General features: G+C 42.3%; 1 protein-coding gene across 2 annotated transcripts in view; it reads left to right on the forward strand.

The window, feature by feature from the left end:
- The first annotated feature begins 8,361 nt into the window (after positions 1–8,361).
- negr1 (neuronal growth regulator 1) overlaps positions 8,362–21,609 on the forward strand; it is a 441,422-nt gene continuing 428,174 nt past the window's right edge. Inside the window, exon 1 of one of the 2 annotated variants that reach the window (XM_045205313.1) lies at positions 8,362–8,791. In XM_045205313.1, the coding sequence (XP_045061248.1) occupies positions 8,622–8,791 (170 nt within the window). In that variant the 5' untranslated portion in view covers positions 8,362–8,621. The remainder of the gene's footprint in view (positions 8,792–21,609) is intronic. The other variant, XM_041839104.2, reaches the window with a different exon arrangement.

A 21,609-nucleotide genomic window follows, 5' to 3' on the forward strand; every position in this document is an offset into this window, starting at 1 on the left:
TTGATTATAAGAACCCTTTGTGGTTCCATGTAGAAGTTTTCACCCAATAATGAACAATTTTATAACCCTCTCTTCAAAGAGAAGGCTCACTGGCTCAGTTAAAATAATTTGCCGATATCTGCCCTTAGAAAATCAGTGTCGGTCTGCTACTATATTATTTTAGGCAATAGGCTACGCAATTCATGATACAAATTAGCAAACGTGTAAAATTCACTCGTTAATGTTCATTTCCGCATATGGTTAGGGACAGATCAAAATGTACTGGGGGGGAGGGGCTGGTCCAACTCAAGGTGTCATAAAATAAAAATCCACCCTCTCTCCACAAAGTAAAAAATATTTTCACATGATCCTTCCCTTGTACTGTAATATAAATTGAACACCAATCCCCCAGAATTTATTCAAAATAATGTTTATGACCACAAAAAACTATAACTATAGCGACCGTGGGTTTAAAAACGTGGATATCGACTTTGCCACTTCAGCAAGTTTCTGTGGCGCAGTCGATGCCCGCAGGGCTACGGGCCAGATGAGCTCACTCTACCTGCCTGACTCATTACACTACGATCAGAGCCGGCTGCAGACAATATTCAGCTAGGGGGAACATTTTGATACTATATTTATAATTATATAAAATACAGTGGGGGAAAAAAGTATTTAGTCAGCCACCAAATGTGCAAGTTCTCCCACTTAAAAAGATGAGAGAGGCCTGTAATTTTCATCATAGGTACACGTCAACTATGACAGACAAATTGAGGGAAAAAAGTCCAGAAAATCACATTGTAGGATTTTTTATGAATTTATTTGCAAATTATGGTGGAAAATAACTATTTGGTCACCTACAAACAAGCAAGATTTCTGGCTCTCACAGACCTGTAACTTCTTCTTTAAGAGGCTCCTCTGTCCTCCACTCGTTACATGTATTAATGGCACCTGTTTGAATTTGTTATCAATATAAAAGACACCTGTCCAAAACCTCAAACAGTCACACTCCAAACTCCACTATGGCCAAGACCAAAGAGCTGTCAAAGGACACCAGAAACAAAATTGTAGACCTGCACCAGGCTGGGAAGACTGAATCTGCAATAGGTAAGCAGCTTGGTTTGAAGAAATCAACTGTGGGAGCAATTATTAGGAAATGGAAGACATACAAGACCACTGATAATCTCCCTCGATCTGGGGCTCCACGCAAGATCTCACCCCGTGGGGTCAAAATGATCACAAGAACGGTGAGCAAAAATCCCAGAACCACGCGGGGGGACCTAGTGAATGACCTGCAGAGAGCTGGGACCAAAGTAACAAAGCCTACCATCAGTAACACACTACGCCGCCAGGGACTCAAATCCTGCAGTGCCAGACGTGTCCCCCTGCTTAAGCCAGTACATGTCCAAGCCCGTCTGAAGTTTGCTAGAGTGCATTTGGATGATCCAGAAGAGGATTGGGAGAATGTCATATGGTCAGATGAAACCAAAATAGAACTTTTTGGTAAAAACTCAACTCGTCGTGTTTGGAGGACAAAGAATGATGAGTTGCATCCAAAGAACACCATACCTACTGTGAAGCATGGGGGGTGGAAACATCATGCTTTGGGGATGTTTTTTCTGCAAAGGGACCAGGACCGACTGATCCGTGTAAAGGAAAGAATGAATGGGGCCATGTATCGTGAGATTTTGAGTGAAAACCTTCTTCCATCAGCAAGGGCATTGAAGATGAAACGTGGCTGGGTCTTTCAGCATGACAATGATCCCAAACACACCGCCCGGGCAACGAAGGAGTGGCTTCGTAAGAAGCATTTCAAGGTCCTGGAGTGGCCTAGCCAGTCTCCAGATCTCAACCCCATATAAAATCTTTGGAGGGATTGAAAGTCTGTGTTGCCCAGCGACAGCCCCAAAACATCACTGCTCTAGAGGAGATCTGCATGCAGGAATGGGCCAAAATACCAGCAACAGTGTGTGAAAACCTTGTGAAGACTTACAGAAAACGTTTGACCTTTGTCATTGCCAACAAAGGGTATATAACAAATTATTGAGAAACTTTTGTTATTGACCAAATACTTATTTTCCACCATAATTTGCAAATAAATTCATAAAAAATCCTACAATGTGATTTTCTGGATATGATGAAAATTACAGGCCTCTCTCATCTTTTTAAGTGGGAGAACTTGCACAATTGGTGGCTGACTAAATACTTTTTTCCCCCACTGTACAGTATATACAACAAATTTTCCATCAACAGGTTTCTGTGCCAATGCATCACACAACCAGTAAACAAAGCATAACGACTTCGGGCACTTCAATATCATGATTTGTGTTTTCAACACCACAATAAATAGACTATGCCAATCTCGACAAACAGAAAATACATCCCTCCCTACCTTGTAGGCTTACCCAGTATTGAAGGATTGGCTTGGCAATCTCCGAATGTCATTACACTTTTTGGTGTTTTGTGTCTTTCCATCAATTGGCAATCCACAGCTTGGATTGATTGAAAAAATATATATGTATGCAGTTAAAGTCGGAAGTTTACATACACCTTAGCCAAATAGATTTACACTCACAATTCCTGACATTTAATCCTAGTAAAAATTCCCTTTCTTAGGTCAGTTAGGATCACCACTTTATTTTAAGAATGTGAAATGTCAGAATAATAGTAGAGATAATGATTTATTTCAGCTTTCTTTCATCACATTCCCAGTGGGTCAGATTAGTATTTGGTAGCGTTGCCTTTAAATTGTTTAACTTGGGTCAAATGTTTCGGGTAGCCTTCCACAGCTTCCCACAATAAGTTGGATGAATTTTGGCCCATTCCTCCTGACAGAGCTGGTGTAACCGAGTCAGGTTTGTAGGCCTCTTTGATCGCACACACTTTTTCAGTTCTGCCCACATATTTTTTATAGGATTGAGGTCAGGGCTTTGTGATGGCCACTCCAATACCTTGACTTTGTTGTCGTTAAGCCATTTTGCCACAACTTTGGAAGTATGCTTGGGGTCATTGTCCATTTTGAAGACCCATTTGCGACCAAGCTTTAACTTCCTGAGTGGCGCAGTGGTCTAAGGCACCGCAGTGCCACTAGAGATCCTGGTTTGAATCCAGGCTCTGTCGCAGCCGGCCGCGACCGGGAGACTCATGGGCGGCGCACAATTGGCCCAGCGTCGTCCAGGGTAGGGGAGGGAATGGCCGGCAGGGCTGTGGGTTCATTTCCCACGGGGGGCCAGTATAAAAAAAATATGTATTCACTAACTGTAAGTCGCTCTGGATAAGAGCGTCTGCTAAATGACTAAAATGTAAAATGTAAATGATGTCTTGAGATGTTGCGTCAATATATCCACATAATTTTCCTTCCTCATGATGCCATCTATTTTGTGAAGTGCACCAGTCCCTCCTGCAGCAAAGCACCCCCACAGCATGATGCTGCCACCCCCGTGATTCACGGTAGGGATGGTGTTCTTCGGCTTGCAAAGGACCCCCTTTTTTCCTCCAAACATAACTATGGTCATTATGGCCAAACAGTTCTATTTTGTTTATAATAATAATAATAATATGCAATTTAGCAGACGCTTTTATCCAAAGCGACTTACAGTCACGTGTGCATACATTTTTTTTTTTGTGTATGTTTCATCAGACCAGAGGACATTTCTCCAAAAAGTACAATCTTTGTCCCTATGTGCAGTTGCAAACCGTAGTCTGGCTTTTTTATGGCGGTTTTGGAGCAGTGGCTTCTTCCTTGCTGAGCGGCCTTTGAGGTTATGTCGATATAGGACTCGTTTTACTGTGGATATAGATACTTTTGTACCTTTTTCCTCCAACATCTTCACAAGGTCATTTGCTGTTGTTCTGGGATTGATTTGCACTTTTCGCACCAAAGTACGTTCATCTCTAGGAGACAGAACGCGTCTCCTTCCTGAGCGGTATGATGGCTGCGTGGTCCCATGGTGTTTATACTTGCGTACTATTGTTTGTACAGATGAACGTGGTACTTTCAGGCATTTGGAAATTGCTCCCAAGGATGAACCAGACTTGAGGAGGTCTACAATCTTTTTTCTGAGGTCTTGGCTGATTTCTTTTGATTTTCCCATGATGTCAAGCAAAGAGGCACTGAGTTTGAAGGTAGGCCTTGAAATACATCCACAGGTACACCTCCAATTGTCTCAAATGATGTCAATTAGTCTATCAGAAGCTTCTAAAGCCATGACATCATTTTCTGGAATATTCCAAGCTGATTAAAGGCACAGTCAACTTAGTGTACAGTGAGGGAAAAAAGTATTTGATCCCCTGCTGATTTTGTACGTTTGACCACTGACAAAGAAATGATCAGTCTATGATTTTAATGGTAGGTTAATTTGAACAGTGAGAGACAGAATAACAACAAAAACCGCATGTTAAAACTGTTAGAAATTGATTTGCATTTTAATGAGGGAAATAAGTATTTGACCCCCTCTCAATCAGAAAGATTTCTGGCTCCCAGGTGTCTTTTATACAGGTAACGAGATGAGATTAGGAGCACACTCTTAAAGGGAGTGCTCCTAATCTCAGCTTGTTACCTGTATAAAAGACTCCTGTCCACAGAAGCATTCAATCAATCAGATTCCAAACTCTCCGCCAAGACCAAAGAGCTCTCCAAGGATGTCAAGGACAAGATTGTAGACCTACACAAGGCTGGAATGGGCTACAAGACCATCGCCAAGCAGCTTGGTGAGAAGGTGAGAACAGTTGGTGCGATTATTCGCAAATGGAAGAAACACAAAATACCTGTCAATCTCCCTCAGCCTGGGGCTCCATGCAAGGTCTCACCTCGTGGAGTTGCAATGATCATGAGAACGGTGAGGAATCAGCCCAGAACTACACGGGAGGATCTTGTCAATGATCTCAAGGCAGCTGGGACCATAGTCACCAAGAAAACAATTGGTAACACATTACGCCGTGAAGGACTGAAATCCTGCAGCGCCCGCAAGGTCCCCCTGCTCAAGAAAGCACATATACAGGCCCGTCTGAAGTTTGCCAATGAATATCTGAATGATTCAGAGGAGAACTGGGTGAAAGTGTTGTGGTCAGATGAGACCAAAATCGAGGTCTTTGGCATCAACTCAACTCGCCATGTTTGGAGGAGGAGGAATACTGCCTATGACCCCAAGAACACCATCCCTACCGTCAAACATGGAGGTGGAAACATTATGCTTTGGGGGTGTTTGTCTGCTAAGGGGACAGGACAACTTCACCGCATCAAAGGGACGATGGACGGGGCCATGTACCGTCAAATCTTGGGTGAGAACCTCCTTCCCTCAGCCAGGGCATTGAAAATGGGTCGTGGATGGGTATTCCAGCATGACAATGACCCAAAACACACGGCCAAGGCAACAAAGGAGTGGCTCAAGAAGTGGCACATTAAGATCCTGGAGTGGCCTAGCCAGTCTCCAGACCTTAATCCCATAGAACATCTGTGGAGGGAGCTGAAGGTTCGAGTTGCAAACGTCAGCCTCGAAACCTTAATGACTTGGAGAAGATCTGCAAAGAGGAGTGGGACAAAATCCCTCCTGAGATGTGTGCAAACCTGGTGGCCAACTACAAGAAACGTCTGACCTCTGTGATTGCCAACAAGGGTTTTGCCACCAAATACTAAGTCATGTTTTGCAGAGGGGTCAAATACTTATTTCCCTCATTAAAATGCAAATAAATTTATAACATTTTTGACATGGGTTTTTCTGGATTTTTTTGTTGTTATTCTGTCTCTCACTGTTCAAATAAACCAACCATTAAAATTATAGACTGATCATGTCTTTGTCAGTGGGCAAATGTACAACATCAGCAGGGGATCAAATACTTTTTTCCCTCACTGTACATAGTAATTGATCACTGGTCACTTTAATGTTTAGATACTATTTTACCCACTTCATATGTACAGTGCATTCGGAAAGTATTCAGATCCCTTGACTTTTTCTTAATTTTATTACATTACAGCCTTATTCTAAAAATGGATTTAAAAAATGTTTTCCCTCATCAAGCTACACACAATACCCCATAATGACAAAGCAAAAACAGATTTTTATCAATTTTTGCTCATTTATAATGAAAAAATACCAGGAAATATCAAATTTACATAAGTATTCAGACCCTTTACTCTCACCTTTGGCAGTGATTACAGCCTCGATTCTTCTTGGATAGGACACTACAAGCTTGGCACAGCTGTATTTGGGGAGTTTTTCCCATTCTTCTCTGTAGATCCTCTCAAGCTCTGCCAGGTTGGATGGGGAGCGTCGCTGCACAGCTATTTTCAGGTCCGGGCTCTGGCTGGACCACTTAAGGACATTCAGAGACTTGTCCCGAAGCCACTCCTGCGTTGTCTTGGCTATGTGCTTAGGTTTGTTGTCCTGTTGAAAGTTGAATCTTCGCCCCCAGTCTGAGGTCCTGAGCGCTCTGGAGCAGGTTTTCATTAAGGATCTCTCTGTACTTTGCTCCGTTCATCTTTCCCTCGATCCTGACTAGTCACCCAGTCCCTGCCACTGAAAAACATCCCCACAGCATGATGCTGCCACCACCATGCTTCACTGTAGGGATGGTGCCAGTTTTCCTCCAGATGTGACGCTGGGCATTCAGGCCAAAGACTTCAATCTTGGTTTCATCAGACCAGATAATCTTGTTTCTCATGGTCTGAGAGTGTTTAGGTGGCTTTTGGCACACTCCAAGCGGGCTGTCCATGTGCCTTTTACTGAGGAGTGGCTTCCGTCTGGCCACTCTACAATAAAGACCTATTGGTGGAGTGCAGCAGAGATGGTGGTCCTTCTGGAAGGTTCTCCCATCTCCACAGAGGAACTCTGGAGCTCTGTCAGAGTGACCATCGGGTTCTTGGTCACCTCCCTGACCAAGGCCCTTCTCCCCCGACTGCTCAGTTTGGCCGGGCGGACAGCTCTAGGAAGGGTCTTGGTGTTCCAAACTTCTTCCTGGGGACCTTCAATGCTGCAGACATTTTTTTGTACTCTTCCCCAGATCTGTACCTCAACACAATCCTGTCTCTGAGCTCTACGGACAATTCCTTCGACCTCATTGCTTGGTTATTGCTCTGACATGCACTGTCAACTGTGGGACCTTATATAGACAGGTGTGTGCCTTTCCAAATCATGTCCAATCAATTGAATTTACCACAGGTGGACTCCAATCAAGTTGTAGAAACATCTCAATGATGATCAATGGAAACAGGATGCACCTGAGCTCAATTTAAAGTCTCATAAGAAAGGGTCTGAATACTTATAAGGTATTTCTGTTTTTTAATACATTCGAAAACTAGACTGTGCAAAGCTGTCATCAAGGCAAAATGTGGCTATTTGAAGAATCTCAAAAATATAATATATTTTGATTTGACACTTACTACATGATTTCATATGTGATATTTCATAGTTTTTACGTGTTATTTCATAGTTTTGACTTCTTCACTATTATTCTACAATGTAAAACTAGTAAAAATAAAGAAAAACCCTTGAATGAGTAGGTGTATATATACACTACCAGTCAAAAGTTTGGACACACCTACTCATTCAAGGATTTTTCTTTACTTTGTACTAGTTTTTACATATACACACACACACATACACACACACATATATATATATATATATATATATATATATATATATATACTACATATGCTATCCCCAGAGAGATAGAGATTTGCCGGTGGCATGCTATGACAACGACATGCATTTCTTTATGTCAGATGGCTACTGCGTCTGCTATACAGATATAGAACAAATTCTTAATATTAGCCACACCATAACAAAACTTCACAAACGTTTCTAATCTTTATTAGGGTAATACCAAAAGTAAGTCAAGCCATTCTTTATAGGGTAAATTCGAGCAGAAGAACGAATGTAAACCAGGGAAAAAACGCACTACCCTCCCATGTACCACCCAAAGAAATACACAACCCTCCCCAAAGCCAAAAATAAAAGTTTGACAACCCTCCCCTATTTTGGACCACACCTCCCCCCAGTAAATGTCGATATGTCTCTTAGGATGATTCTCCAATCAATCTTTATTTGCTATTGGGTAGTGTTGCTGTACTATAGCACCTTTACTAGGTTGTCTCTAGTTACCACAGCCACAAAGTCATCATTATGGGTAAACCCCGCCTATAAATAGCTACCATTTCTCTTGTTAAAATCTGATTTTAAACGAAACTCTAACCTTAACCCCAGCTTTAACCACACTACTAACATTATGCCTAACCTTAAATTAAGACCAAAAAGCATATTTGTTTTCATTATTTGTTTTGATATTCTGACTTTCTGGCTGTGGTAACTAGTGACAACCCTTTAACTGCTCCATCACGAACCACTGGGAACAGGTTGCCTGGGAAACGGCCGCATGGCAACAGGATCAGAGCCTGGGAGTTGTCTGCTGCTAGGTCTGCTCCCATTTTATCGCATTTCTTCACTAGATGGTGTGCAAGCCACTGGAGAGTAGGCTGTACTTGCTCGCGCACAGTAGGCTACGGCTTGAACAAAACAAACCTGGAAAACTACATTATACGACGCGCCATTTCGTAAGGCTTTTGAGGAGGAAAGTGTGGGAATAAAAGCTTTGCTTTAAGGTTTTCATGCGACTTGGATAATATAGCCTACAATCCAGCTGTGATGGACATAATGATTGCGGTGCAGGATGTGTGTGTCTCCAGTCAATGGTTTACCGCTATAATTCTCAGTCTGTGCTGCTTTTTGCCTTCCTGCTTACCCGCTGGACAAACTGTGGACTATGCCTCGATTGAAAGTGTGGTCACCCGACAAGGCGATACGGCTCTCCTGAGGTAGGAAAACAAGCAAAGCAGCTTCAATTTCCCTCTGTCTCTGCATTCACGGACGACAGAGTTTCAATAGCTAACCAAAGATTGCTGTGACACCAAACAATAAACATAGCATATCATTTGATACATTTCTGCGTTGCATTCAATGTTAGCAATTCTAAACTGGGTCACTTCACGCGCTACAAAAACAATCCATTCTTAGCCCGTGTGTTTTTTCATAGAATTAGGAATTCGAATTACTATAATGGCTAGAATGGTTATAAACCTTCCTTTGATGGAATCAGCCATTTTGGTCAGGGAGTTGGTCAACCATTGTTTGCCAGTGCTGTTATAAGATATTGTGTAAAATAATGAATTTGAATAATTGATCTGCGCTGTATGCAGGGCCATGCACAGACCTTTCAGGGGGCAGGTTCCCAAAACTAAAAAAGGGCACTCCCCCTTGAAAAAAAAATCGGCTTTCATAATTAATATCTTGAAATTCATAACATATTTGTAAATGTTTTAGCATAGGCCTATTTATTTCTGCAACAACACACTCATCACAAGTTGTAAGTAAGCTAGTTACAGTGCCTCCTAAAGACATGATTGACATCAGAAAAGAGGGTAGGCTATTGATCATTGATCAAATCAAATTTAATTGGTCACATACACATATTTTGCAGATGTTATCGCAGGTGCAGCGAAAGTACACCATTTAAAAAAAAGAAATAAAGAAATATCAGAACGAGCAATGTCAGAGACCGAAATATATATATATATATATATACACACACACACACACTGCCGTTCAAAAGTTTGGGGTCACTTAGAAATGTCCTTGTTTTCGAAAGAAAAGCAATTTTTTTGTCCATTAAAATAACATCAAATTGATCAGACAATGTAGACATTGTTAATGTTGTAAATGGCTATTGTAGCTGGAAACGGCTGATTTTTAATGGAATATCTACATAGGCGTACAGAGGCCCATTATCAGCAACCATCAGTCCTGTGTTCCAATGGCACGTTGTGTTTGCTAATCCAGGTTTATCATTTTTAAAAGGCTAATTGATCATTAGAAAACCCTTTTGCAATTATCTTAGCACAGCTGAAAACTGTTGTTCTAATTAAAGAAGCAATAAAACTGGCCTTCTTGAGACTAGTTGAGTATCTGGAGCATCAGCAATTGTGGGTTCGATTACAGGCTCAAAATGGCAAGAAACAAATAACTTTCTTCTGAAACTCGTCAGTCTATTCTTGTTCTGAGAAATGAAGGCTATTCCATGCGAGAAATTGCCAAGAAACTGAAGATCTCGTACAATGCTGTGTACTACTCCCTTCACATAACAGTGCAAACTGGCTCTAACCAGAATAGAAAGAGGAGTGGGAGGCCCCGGTGCACAACTGAGCAAGGGGACAAATACATTAGTGTCTAGTTTGAGAAACAGATGCCTCACAGGTCCTCAACTGGCAGCTTCATTAAATAGTACCCGCAAAACACCAGTCTCAACGTCAACAGTGAAGAGGCGACTCCGGGATGCTGACCTTCTAGGCAGAGTTGCAAAGAAAAATACATATCTCAGACTGGCCAATAAAAAGAAAAGATTAAGATGGGCAGTCTTTGAAATGGCTTTTTCTTTGCAACTCTGCCTAGAAGAATAGACTGACAAGTTTCACTTGGGAGCCAGGCCCACCCACTGGGGAGCCAGGCCCAGCCAATCAGAATGAGTTTTTCCCCACAAAAGGGCTTTGTTACAAAGAAATACTCCTCAGTTTCATCAGCTGTCCGGATGGCTGGTCTCAGACGATCCCGCAGATGAAGAAGCCAGATGTGGATGTCTTGGGCTGACGTGGTTACACGTGGTCTGCGGTTGTGAGGCCGGTTGGACGTACTGCCAAATATTCTCTTATGGTAGAGAAATGAACATTCAATTATCTGGCAACAGCTCTGGTGGACATTCCTGCAGTCAGCATGCCAACTGCACACTCTCTCAATACTTGTGACATCTGTGGCATTATGTTTTGTGACAAAACTGCACATTTTAGAGTGGCCTTTTATTGCCCCATCACAAGGTGCACCTGTGTAATGATCGTGCTGTTTAATCAGCTTCTTGATATGCCACACCTGTCAGGTGGATGGATTATCTTGGCAAAGGAGAAATGCTCACTAACAGGGATGTAAACAAATGTGTGCATAACATTTGAGAGAAATACGCTTTTTGTGCATATGGAAAATGTAGGGGATATTTTATTTCAGCTGATGAAACATGGGACCAAAGCTTTACATGTTGCGTTTATATTTTTGCTCAGTATAATTCACCAGGCAGGCCAAAACTCAATCGAACAGCTCTTACACTGAAAGTGCATTATCATAATTTTCACAATTCCCCAGTATTATTCCAAACACAAGAAAATCAAATGTTTGACTATACTGGGCCTTTAAAGAGAAGGACTTTTCATTTAAGTGATAACTTATGCATTTTGTTGTGCATTTATGTATTGAATTAAAAAAGCTGAATTGCCTCTGGTTGTCTGCCTTGGCCTGTGGACAGCAGTGATGAGATATTGTTAGTTATTTTGTGATTTAATACATTCATCACAAAATTACCTTAGCAACAGCAATGATGGAGTGCACAATTTTTGCCCTATTCTCTGCATGCCCGACGGCTGCCATGTCAAACCGACTTACACCTCAGAGTCTAATTCCCTGGTGTCAATCTGGGTTGCTTGTGATCAGTGGCAGAAGCTGTGCTTGAATCCCAATGTTTCATTGGGCTAGAGATTATCCCTGTGGTATGAATCAGCTCAACAAACAAGTTTACCACTCCACAACCGGGTCATTGACTCTGATTGCAGCTCTGACAGACTGGAAATCGTGGAAATGGATATGGGGACCATTTTGAAGGTCCTTTGCGTTTAAAAAATAAAACAAATGAAGAGGTAATTTCACAATACCAATTATAGGCAAAAAAGCCTATATTTCTGTTTTGAAATTCAATGCAGTTTTCTGTGTGTATGCAGTCAGTGTGGAGTTATCATTTCACTCTGTTCAACTCTGTTAAACTAATGGATATTGGAAAGCTCTTAAGCTGCTCTACTTGCCTCTCTGCCTTGCATCTAATTGCAGTTTATCGTTATCACCAGGATGACTGGTTGTGTTGATATTTGCACTGCGATAAGGGGTTTTCAGAAAACGGGCTGTTTTTCAAAATCCGAATGAAGCTCGGATTTGACTTTTCCAGTACAGTGGGGCCTTTGTTTTCGAGAAGGTTTCAAACCTAACCATGTAGCTAGAGTGCAACCATAAAACAATGTCTGAGGTTGGAGCCCTCTTTTTCCAGACCCTAGACTAATATAAGGCAATTTCTGCCATTCTCCCTAAGCTGATTGTAAAGAGAAAATGGTGAGCATTCTCAAATGGTGACAAACCCAGAAGCATGCAATTAGTCACTGCCTCTGGATTATGGAATAGCTCCCAAGAGGAACGTCCACTCTGTCATGTGTTCATTATTCCTCCCTCCTCTTCAATTCTTAATGCTGCATTACTGTGGCCTTCTGTGTTCCCCCTGCCTCCCTGATTTATGTTCGACAATGGGTCCATATCAATTAAATGACTAGGGCTCTTAGAACAAAAGGAATGGTCCGCATGTGCATCATCTTCCTTTTAAAGGCCCAGTGCAGTAAAAAAAACTTTCCTAGGTTTTATATATATTTCCACACTATGAGGTTGGAATAATACTGTATAATTGTGAAAATTATGATAATGCCCTTTTAGTGTAAGAGCTATTTGAAAAGACCCCCTGAAATGTCAGCCTGTTTTGGTGGGATGGAGTTTTGGCCTACCTGGTGACATCACCAGGTGGTAAATGTAGTTAATAGACCAATAAGAAAGCGTTCCAAACCTCTCTGCCAATAACAGATAGTTTTCAGTTTTCCCCTTCCCAGACAGTCCTAGCAAAATTCTTGCTTGAGAAATGTCTCTTTGCTAAGAAGCTATTTTTGTTTCTTTTTGACCATTTTATTTGAAAACAAGGTACTTATTTGTTACCCAGATTATTTGATATTGAGATTAAATCGTCTGCATTGGACCTTTAATATTTTTTAATGACCTAAAAGCTTTGCCATTTTCCTAATGGGGTCGTTTTCCATCATTAACAAAGGGCCTTGTATTCTGAATGAGTTATGCTTGGTTTGATGACTGCATAGTTTCATGTATCTGGTGCATTTTGCATACAAAGGGGTTTCTGAGCCAGTGATTCCTCACGAAACCTAGTGATTCCTCACGAAACTCAGACAAAAAAAGACCATCATTTTGGGGATTTTTACTAGAATAGAATAGTCATTTGGAGGAACGATTGTTGAGATTTATTTGGCTTTTGTATCTAAAAGCATAATTGAGAAATAATTAATCAAAGTTGGTATATTTATAACATTTTGGCCTTACCCAGGCATCCTTTAAGACTCCATCATGTTTTATCTGTACATGCTACAAGGAAAACATTGGTGTCATATGAAGCTTTACCACTTGCTCTGTAATATGAGTAGAATTTTGATTTCAATAAAAAATTGTTTTACATTAATTTATTAATATTGAAGAATATACACTTGAATATTGCATATATACAATTTTGGATTTGGCAAATTGTTCAATATATTGTTCAACATAATGTACTCTAAGGGCATATCAAAGTTCCTGAGTGGGATCTCGGCTAGTTTTAAGTTATGGCCCATTTTATAAAGAGAAATTGGCATAGGAGGCAATGTAACCAATCACAGCCCCCCTTTTACTTGTACTTTGCACATCCTGCAAATCACCATCAGAGGGTGATACATTTGAATAAATTGTTACATTCACTCTGTTGGTAATGCTTACAAATTGGATAATAACTCTAAAAGTAGCAGAGATCCCACTCTGGGACTTTGATATGCACGTAGAGTATATTATGTTCAACAATATATTAGCAAATTTGCCAAATCAAAAAAAGAAAACGTTCAATATTCATGTTTATATGTATAAGAATATAAGAATAATATAATAATAATAATAGTATTCATAAGTTAATGTAAACAAATGTTTTTATTGAAATCAAAATACTACTCATATTACAGAGCAAGCAGTAAAGCTTCATAAGACACCAATGTTTTCTTTGTAGCACCTACAGATGAGAAACTATGGAGTCTTAAAGGAGGCCTGGGTAAGGCCAAAATGTCATACATATGCCAACTTTGATACATTATTTCTCAATTATGCATTTAGATACAAATGTCAAATATATGTCAACAATCCTTCCTCCAAAGGACTATTCTATGGATTACTTTTAATGAAAATCCCCCAAATCATGTTTGTTTGTTGTGAGGAATCACTCAGCTGCCATGGAGCGCACACCATCAATGGGAGCATCACTTCCATGCACCCCATCTTCTCTATTATTTACTGGTGTGATGCCATTGAGATTCAGACGGATGAGACTTGAATCTTCACATTAAATGTTCTTCATGGCTAAGTAGACTATAGCATGGGACAGCAGGGATACAGTTCTCTTGAAGGAAAAACAGGTAAGATATCATTAGAAATCCATTCCACCCAGATAAAGCGATATAGGCCTAAACAAATGTAAACTGAGCTAAGCTGTAGCCTGCTGCATAGGTAGGCTTAACCTATATCTTGAAAATACGTTTGTAAGACATTATGACGTGATGAATATGGTATTGACATGGTACATTATAGATGATAGAACCTGTAAAATATTAGCCTACATTATACAGTCTAATAGAGTCAAAAGGGGGGCGTACCGTAAGTAGGCTATTCAGTGCAGGCATATAATAAATCAGAGGTTCAATTGGGGGGGTTGTTCCACCACCATTCGAAGGGGGATTTTGTGGCAGTTGAATATAAAACACTTTTTTCCCTTAAGAAAACCATCCTCCATTGTGATTGGTTAGGCCGAGTTGTTCATGTTGAGCTTTCTCCTGAGGACTAGGCCAACATAGTATCAGCTTGATGATAAGTCGTGTTTTGTAAAATAGAATATAATGAGTGAATTTAACTTGCTGAAAGATACTGAAATGAAACAAAGCATCACTTCCTTGTCTTACAAACTTGGCATAGCGATAATGGTGTGAACATCTGGACGTTGGTATTGTAACAGTAAGACATGGGCCACAAAATGATAGCAAGAGTTTATCTATCTATCCACACTGAGGATAAGATAAAGATCCAAGTTTATTTTTGTTATTTAGTTTGACAGTTGGCCCTTGGCTGTAAAATAAAGGCTGCACAGAGGCCTTATTCCCTGTAATGATGCAAAATTGACCTGTCACTACTTTCGAAGTCTGATATGTAACATCATTGCCATGTGTCAATTTAGCGTTTGATGAAAACCTTTTTCGCTCTGTACAATTATTAGGGATGTAACAATTCACCGATACGGTCCCCGATTAAAATATTTAAGATATGACTGCGTCAGTTCATGGATCCCAAACTGATTCAAATATATCATGCATCATTTAGAAAATAGATTCAGCCTCCCGAGTGACACAGTGGTCTAAGGCACTGCATCTCAGTGCTTGAGGGGTCACTACAGACCCGGGTTCAATCCCAGGCTGTTTCACTACCGGCCGTGACCGGGAGTCCCATAGGGTGGCGTACAATTTGCCCAGCGTCGTCTGGGTTAGGGGAGGGTTTGGCCAGCGGGGGCTATACTTGGCTCATCGCGCTCTAGCGATTCCTGGTGGTGGGCCAGGCGTTTGCAGGCTGACTTCAGTTGAACAGTGTTTCCTCCGACACATTGGTGCAGCTGGCTTCCGGGTTAAGCAGGTGGGTGTTAAGAAGCGCGGTTTGGTGGAGCATGTTGCACATCTGCTAGGCACCTTCAGCATTTGTTATGATGAGTTTCTCGGGTATCAAGTAATTGAGAATGTAAGAATATACTTAGACACTTTTGATGGGGAGTTCATTTAATATTTAATAGGTACCATGGTTCGTTATGACAGAAGGACATAGCCCTGCCTCTTGCTATTCCGAACTACTGAACAAAGAAGATATATCAGCTTATATACACTCTGATACACGTTTCTTCAACACATCTGGTACCCATCAGTGGGCACTCCCTTCTTTGATGTTATTACCCTTTACCCCAAGTCAGTATATCCTGTCCATCAATCATTCTAAAATCAACATCAGTAATCTCCTTTGACATGATGGAATATGCAGACTCTGTGGCACCAAGTCACTTATCTACTAACTCTAACCTGATTTCCCATAACACTATGAAAACAACATCATAACAGCATTCAAATGCTAAAATGGCTTGCACAATATTAGCCTTTATTAGTTAAGTGACAACCTATGTAATTTGCTAGGTTATTGTTATCTTTGAACTGTTGAAAATTGTGTTTTACCATAATAAATGTAAGCTACCGGAGGCTATACCTGCTGAACAGGGTTTACAATAGATTTTATTTTGATTGTTCAGGTTCACCATCAGCAATAGTTTTGGTAGTTTTGCTTTAAACAATCAGTGTATATGGTCATTTTTAGATATACAGAGTAAAGGTGATAATTTCATAACGAGGAATCACTTTTGGCGCACTGCAAAGCGGAAGGAGAAAATAAGCTCACTGAGATGGGGGTGAAATCCAAAGTTGTGCTATATATTCATTGGCTATGTCATAGCTAATTTGCAAACAATAAATATTGATACACTACTAGCTCAAACACGTAATCTGCAAAAATGACAAGTTAATTAGTGGGTGATTGTGATTTCAGAACCAAAGTGGGTGGACAAAAAACATAGGCTACATTGCCCATTGGCTCAGATCAGGTGCCTGCATAGTACACACCATAGACATACATCATTTACACCCACACAGTACATAACAGTGTTGGGAGTAGTGCACTACATGTAGTTGAACTAGTATTTTACCTACATTTTGCAGTACCTTGGTGGTAGTTAAACTAAATTCAAAGCTTGGTTGTGTTTTCAATAGTTAATAACTTTTTTTGTCATGTAGCGGTGTAGCTAACTACTGGAACTACACACTACTTTGTTTGCAAAAATAAAATACAATATTGGTGAAGTATGCAATAGATTTCTTTCTTTTTCAGCATCAGACCTGCCTTATTCTCACTTGAAAGATAATTTTTGTGTTTACTAGGCTAAGTTACACATTCTGTTAACATCTGAATCCAGAGTGATCTGTTCAGCTCAGACAGATCAAGCTCAAAGAGGCCCAGTTCATGCGCTCCATCAGCAGCAGATTTAATTTAGAATGGAAAATCAATGTGTTTACGCAACAAATGTTAGTGCATTAAATCATGTCGCATCGAACCGAATCGCATCGATTCGTTCTCTAATCAAACCAAATCACACCGAATCGTTTCAAATTAAATGTATTGTTCCTATATTGTATCGTACAGTGGGGGGAAAAAAGTATTTAGTCTGCCACCAATTGTGCAAGTTCTCCCACTTAGAAAGATGAGAGAGGCCTGTAATTTTCATCGTAGGTACACGTCAACTATGACAGACAAATTGAGAAAAAAAATTCAGAAAATAACATTGTAGGATTTTTTATGAATTTATTTGCAAATTATGGTGGAAAATAAGTATTTGGTCACCTACAAACAAGCAAGGTTTCTGGCTCTCACAGACCTGTAACTTCTTCTTTAAGAGGCTCCTCTGTCCTCCACTCGTTACCTGTATTAATGGCACCTGTTTGAAGTTGTTATCAGTATAAAAGACACCTGTCCACAACCTCAAACAGTCACACTCCAAACTCCACTATGGCCAAGACCACAGAGCTGTCAAAGGACACCAGAAACAAAATTGTAGACCTGCACCAGACTGGGAAGACTGGATCTGCAATAGGTAAGCAGCTTGGTTTGAAGAAATCAACTGTGGGAGCAATTATTAGGAAATGGAAGACATACAAGACCACTGATAATCTCCCTCGATCTGGGGCTCCACGCAAGATCTCACCCCGTGGGGTCAAAATGATCACAAGAACGGTGAGCAAAAATCCCAGAACCACACGGGGGGACCTAGTGAATGACCTGCAGAGAGCTGGGACCAAAGTAACAAAGCCTACCATCAGTAACACACTACGCCGCCAGGGACTCAAATCCTGCAGTGCCAGACGTGTCCCCCTGCTTAAGCCAGTACATGTCCAGGCCCGTCTGAAGTTTGCTAGAGTGCATTTGGATGATCCAGAAGAGGATTGGGAGAATGTCATATGGTCAGATGAAACCAAAATATAACTTTTTGGTAAAGACTCAACTCGTCGTGTTTGGAGGACAAAGAATGCTGAGTTGCATCCAATGAACACCATACCTACTGTGAAGCATGGGGGTGGAAACATCATGCTTTGGGGCTCTTTTTCTGCAAAGGGACCAGGACGACTGATCCGTGTAAAGGAAAGAATGAATGGGGCCATGTATCGTGAGATTTTGAGTTAAAACCTCCTTCCATCAGCAAGGGCATTGAAGATGAAACGTGGCTGAGTCTTTCAGCATGACAATGATCCCAAACACACCGCCCGGGCAACGAAGGAGTGGCTTCGTAAGAATCATTTCAAGGTCCTGGAGTGGCCTAGCCAGTCTCCAGATCTCAACCCCATAGAAAATCTTTGTAGGGAGTTGAAAGTCCGTGTTGCCCAGCGACAGCCCCAAAACATCACTGCTCTAGAGATCTGCATGGAGGAATGGGCCAAAATACCAGCAACAGTGTGTGAAAACCTTGTGAAGACTTACAGAAAACGTTTGACCTGTGTCATTGCCAACAAAGGGTATAAAACAAAGTATTGAGAAACTTTTGTTATTGACCAAATACTTATTTTCCACCATAATTTGCAAATAAATTCATAGAAAATCCTACAATGTGATTTTCTGGAAAAAAAAATCTCATTTTGTCTGTCATAGTTGACGTGTACCTATGATGAAAATTACAGGCCTCTCTCATCTTTTTAAGTGGGAGAACTTGCACAATTGGTGGCTGACTAAATACTTTTTTCCCCCCACTGTATATCACAGCACTGTTTTCCAGGCAAGTCCTATACCGGTCTCTACAGAGGTTTGTCAGTGACAAAAAAGGTTCTGATGTATCATTTTTATGAAATCTGTTATTATTGTGGCTCTTGGAAAGATCTTGGCATTTGCCAATAGAGCTTATGCGAGGGCAGGCATCCAGCGTGAATGCCTGTGTGCCCAACACAGATGCGAAAGGTAGGCCTAAGCGAAGAACAAATTAATATTCTAGCTATGTAGCCTCTTCAGTTTGCAACTTCTTAATCAGTACAAATATATTCAGCTGCACATAGGGCATTTTATCCTCATTTACCTATACAGCACACACATAACCAGATAGGCTACATCAAATAAACTGAGACTCCCTCAGATGCCTGTGTGGCTTTCCTATGGAATAACCTGTGTTTAGGCTAGGTCTGGGAGGAAATCATGCTCTGTGGTCTGAACATGTCTGCCACATGTATCTGTATCGTCAGACGTACATGGGGAGGCAGAGGCGTCATGCCCATAGGGTGCACAAGGGCAGATGCTCCCGCATATTTGTTTTATGTAATACAAAAAAATATACGTTTAATTATTATATGTTTACACTGAACAAAAATGTAAACGCTACATGCAACAATTTTAAAGATTCTACTGAGTTACTGTTGAAATAAGGAAATCAGTCAATTGAAATGAATTCATTAGGCCCTAATCTATGGATTTCAGAAAACCAGTCATTATCTGGTGTGACCACAATTTGTTTCATGCAGCACGACACATCTCTGTCAGGAGTGGAGTGTAGTGGGATGTGGAATCACACGCAGGACACAGAGATATAAATCCAAAGGTCTTTTAGTGAAGTCCGTAGTACACGCCAAGCACGGCAACAGGCCACAGGCGAAATCAAACGCACACTAAACTGTACAAAGTAAGTGTGCACAACGAGCAGAGAAATAAGAGAGAACAAAAATCCAGAGGACCAAACAACCACACGACAGTAGAACAATTACACACAACACCTGACCTAACACAAGGAACTAAATAGGGTGCCTAATGAGACTAAACACTAAACAGGTGTGACAAACAGACAAAACCAATCAAACATGAAACATCGAACGGTGGCAGCTAGTACTCCGGAGACGACGACCGCCGAAGCCTGCCCGAACAAGGAGGAGGGGCCGCCTCGGCCGAAACCGTGACAGTACCCCCCCCCCTTGACGCGCGGCTCCAGCCGTGCGCCGCCCCCCGGCCTCGGGGACGACCAGGAGGACGCGGAGCAGGGCGCGTAGGATGACCACGATGGAATTCGGTCAGAAGGGACGGGTCCAGGATGTCCCTCCTCGGCACCCAGCACCGCTCCTCCGGGCCGTACCCCTCCCACTCCACGAGATATTGGAGACCCGCCATCCGGCGTCTCGAATCTAGGATGGCCCGAACAGTGTACGCCGGAGCCCCCTCGATGTCCAACGGGGGCGGAGGAGTCTCCTCTATCTCAAAGTCCTGGAGTGGACCAGCTACCACCGGCCTGAGGAGAGACACATGGAACGAGGGGTTAATATTTTTGTAATCAATGGGCAGTTGTAACATGTAACATACCTCGTTCAATCTCCTCAGGACTTTAAAAGGCCCCACAAACCGCCGACCCAGCTTCCGGCAGGGCAGGCGGAGGGGCAGGTTTCTGGTTGAGAGCCAGACTCGATCTCCAGGTGCGTACACTGGCCCCTCACTGCGGTGGAGGTCGGCGCTCGTCTTCTGTCGACGGATGGCTCGCTGCAGATGGACGTGTGCAGCGTTCCACGTCTCCTCCGAGCGCCGCACCCACTCATCCACAGCAGGGGCCTCGATCTGGCTCTCATGCCAAGGTGCCAGAACCGGCTGGTACCCTAACACACACTGGAAAGGGGTTAGTTTAGTGGAGGAGTGGCGGAGAGAGTTCTGTGCCATCTCGGCCCAGGGCACATATCTCTCCCACTCCTCCGGCCGGCCCTGACAATATGACCTCAGAAACCTACCCACATCCTGGTTGACACGTTCGACCTGCCCATTACTCTCCGGGTGGTAACCCGAGGTAAGGCTCACCGAAACCCCCAACCGTTCCATAAACGCTCTCCAGACTCTGGAGGTAAACTGGGGGCCTCGATCAGACACTATATTCTTGGGTACCGCGTAATGCCGGAAGACGTGAGTAAATAGAGCCTCAGCGGTCTGTAGGGCAGTAGGAAGACCCGGCATGGGAAGGAGACGACAGGCCTTCGAGAACCGATCCACAACGACCAGGATGGTGGTATTCCCCTGTGAGGAGGGAAGGTCGGTAACAAAATCCACCGAGAGGTGAGACCAGGGTCGTTGTGGAACGGGCAGGGGTTGTAATTTACCCCTGGGCAAGTGTCTGGGCGCCTTACACTGGGCACACACTGAGCAGGAGGAGACATAAATCCTCACATCCCTGGCTAACGTTGGCCACCAGTACTTTGTACTAAGGCAGTGCACTGTCCGGCCAATACCTGGATGTCCAGAGGAGGGTGACGTGTGAGCCCAATAAATAAGCCGATCCCGGACCTCGAGCGGGACGTACGTCCGACCCACCGGACACTGTGGAGGGCTAGGGTCGGTGCGTAATGCCCGCTCGATCTCCGCATCGACCTCCCATACCACCGGTGCAACCAGACAAGACTCAGGTAGTATGGGAGTGGGCTCCACGCACCTCTCCTCTGTGTCATACCGCCGAGACAGGGCATCTGCCTTCCCGTTCTGGGACCCAGGGATGTAAGTGATCTTAAACACAAACCGGGCGAGAAACATAGTCCATCTAGCCTGGCGAGGATTCAGTCTCCTAGCT

This window comes from Coregonus clupeaformis, chromosome 20 (assembly GCF_020615455.1).
Source record: "Coregonus clupeaformis isolate EN_2021a chromosome 20, ASM2061545v1, whole genome shotgun sequence".
Lineage (NCBI taxonomy): Eukaryota > Metazoa > Chordata > Actinopteri > Salmoniformes > Salmonidae > Coregonus > Coregonus clupeaformis.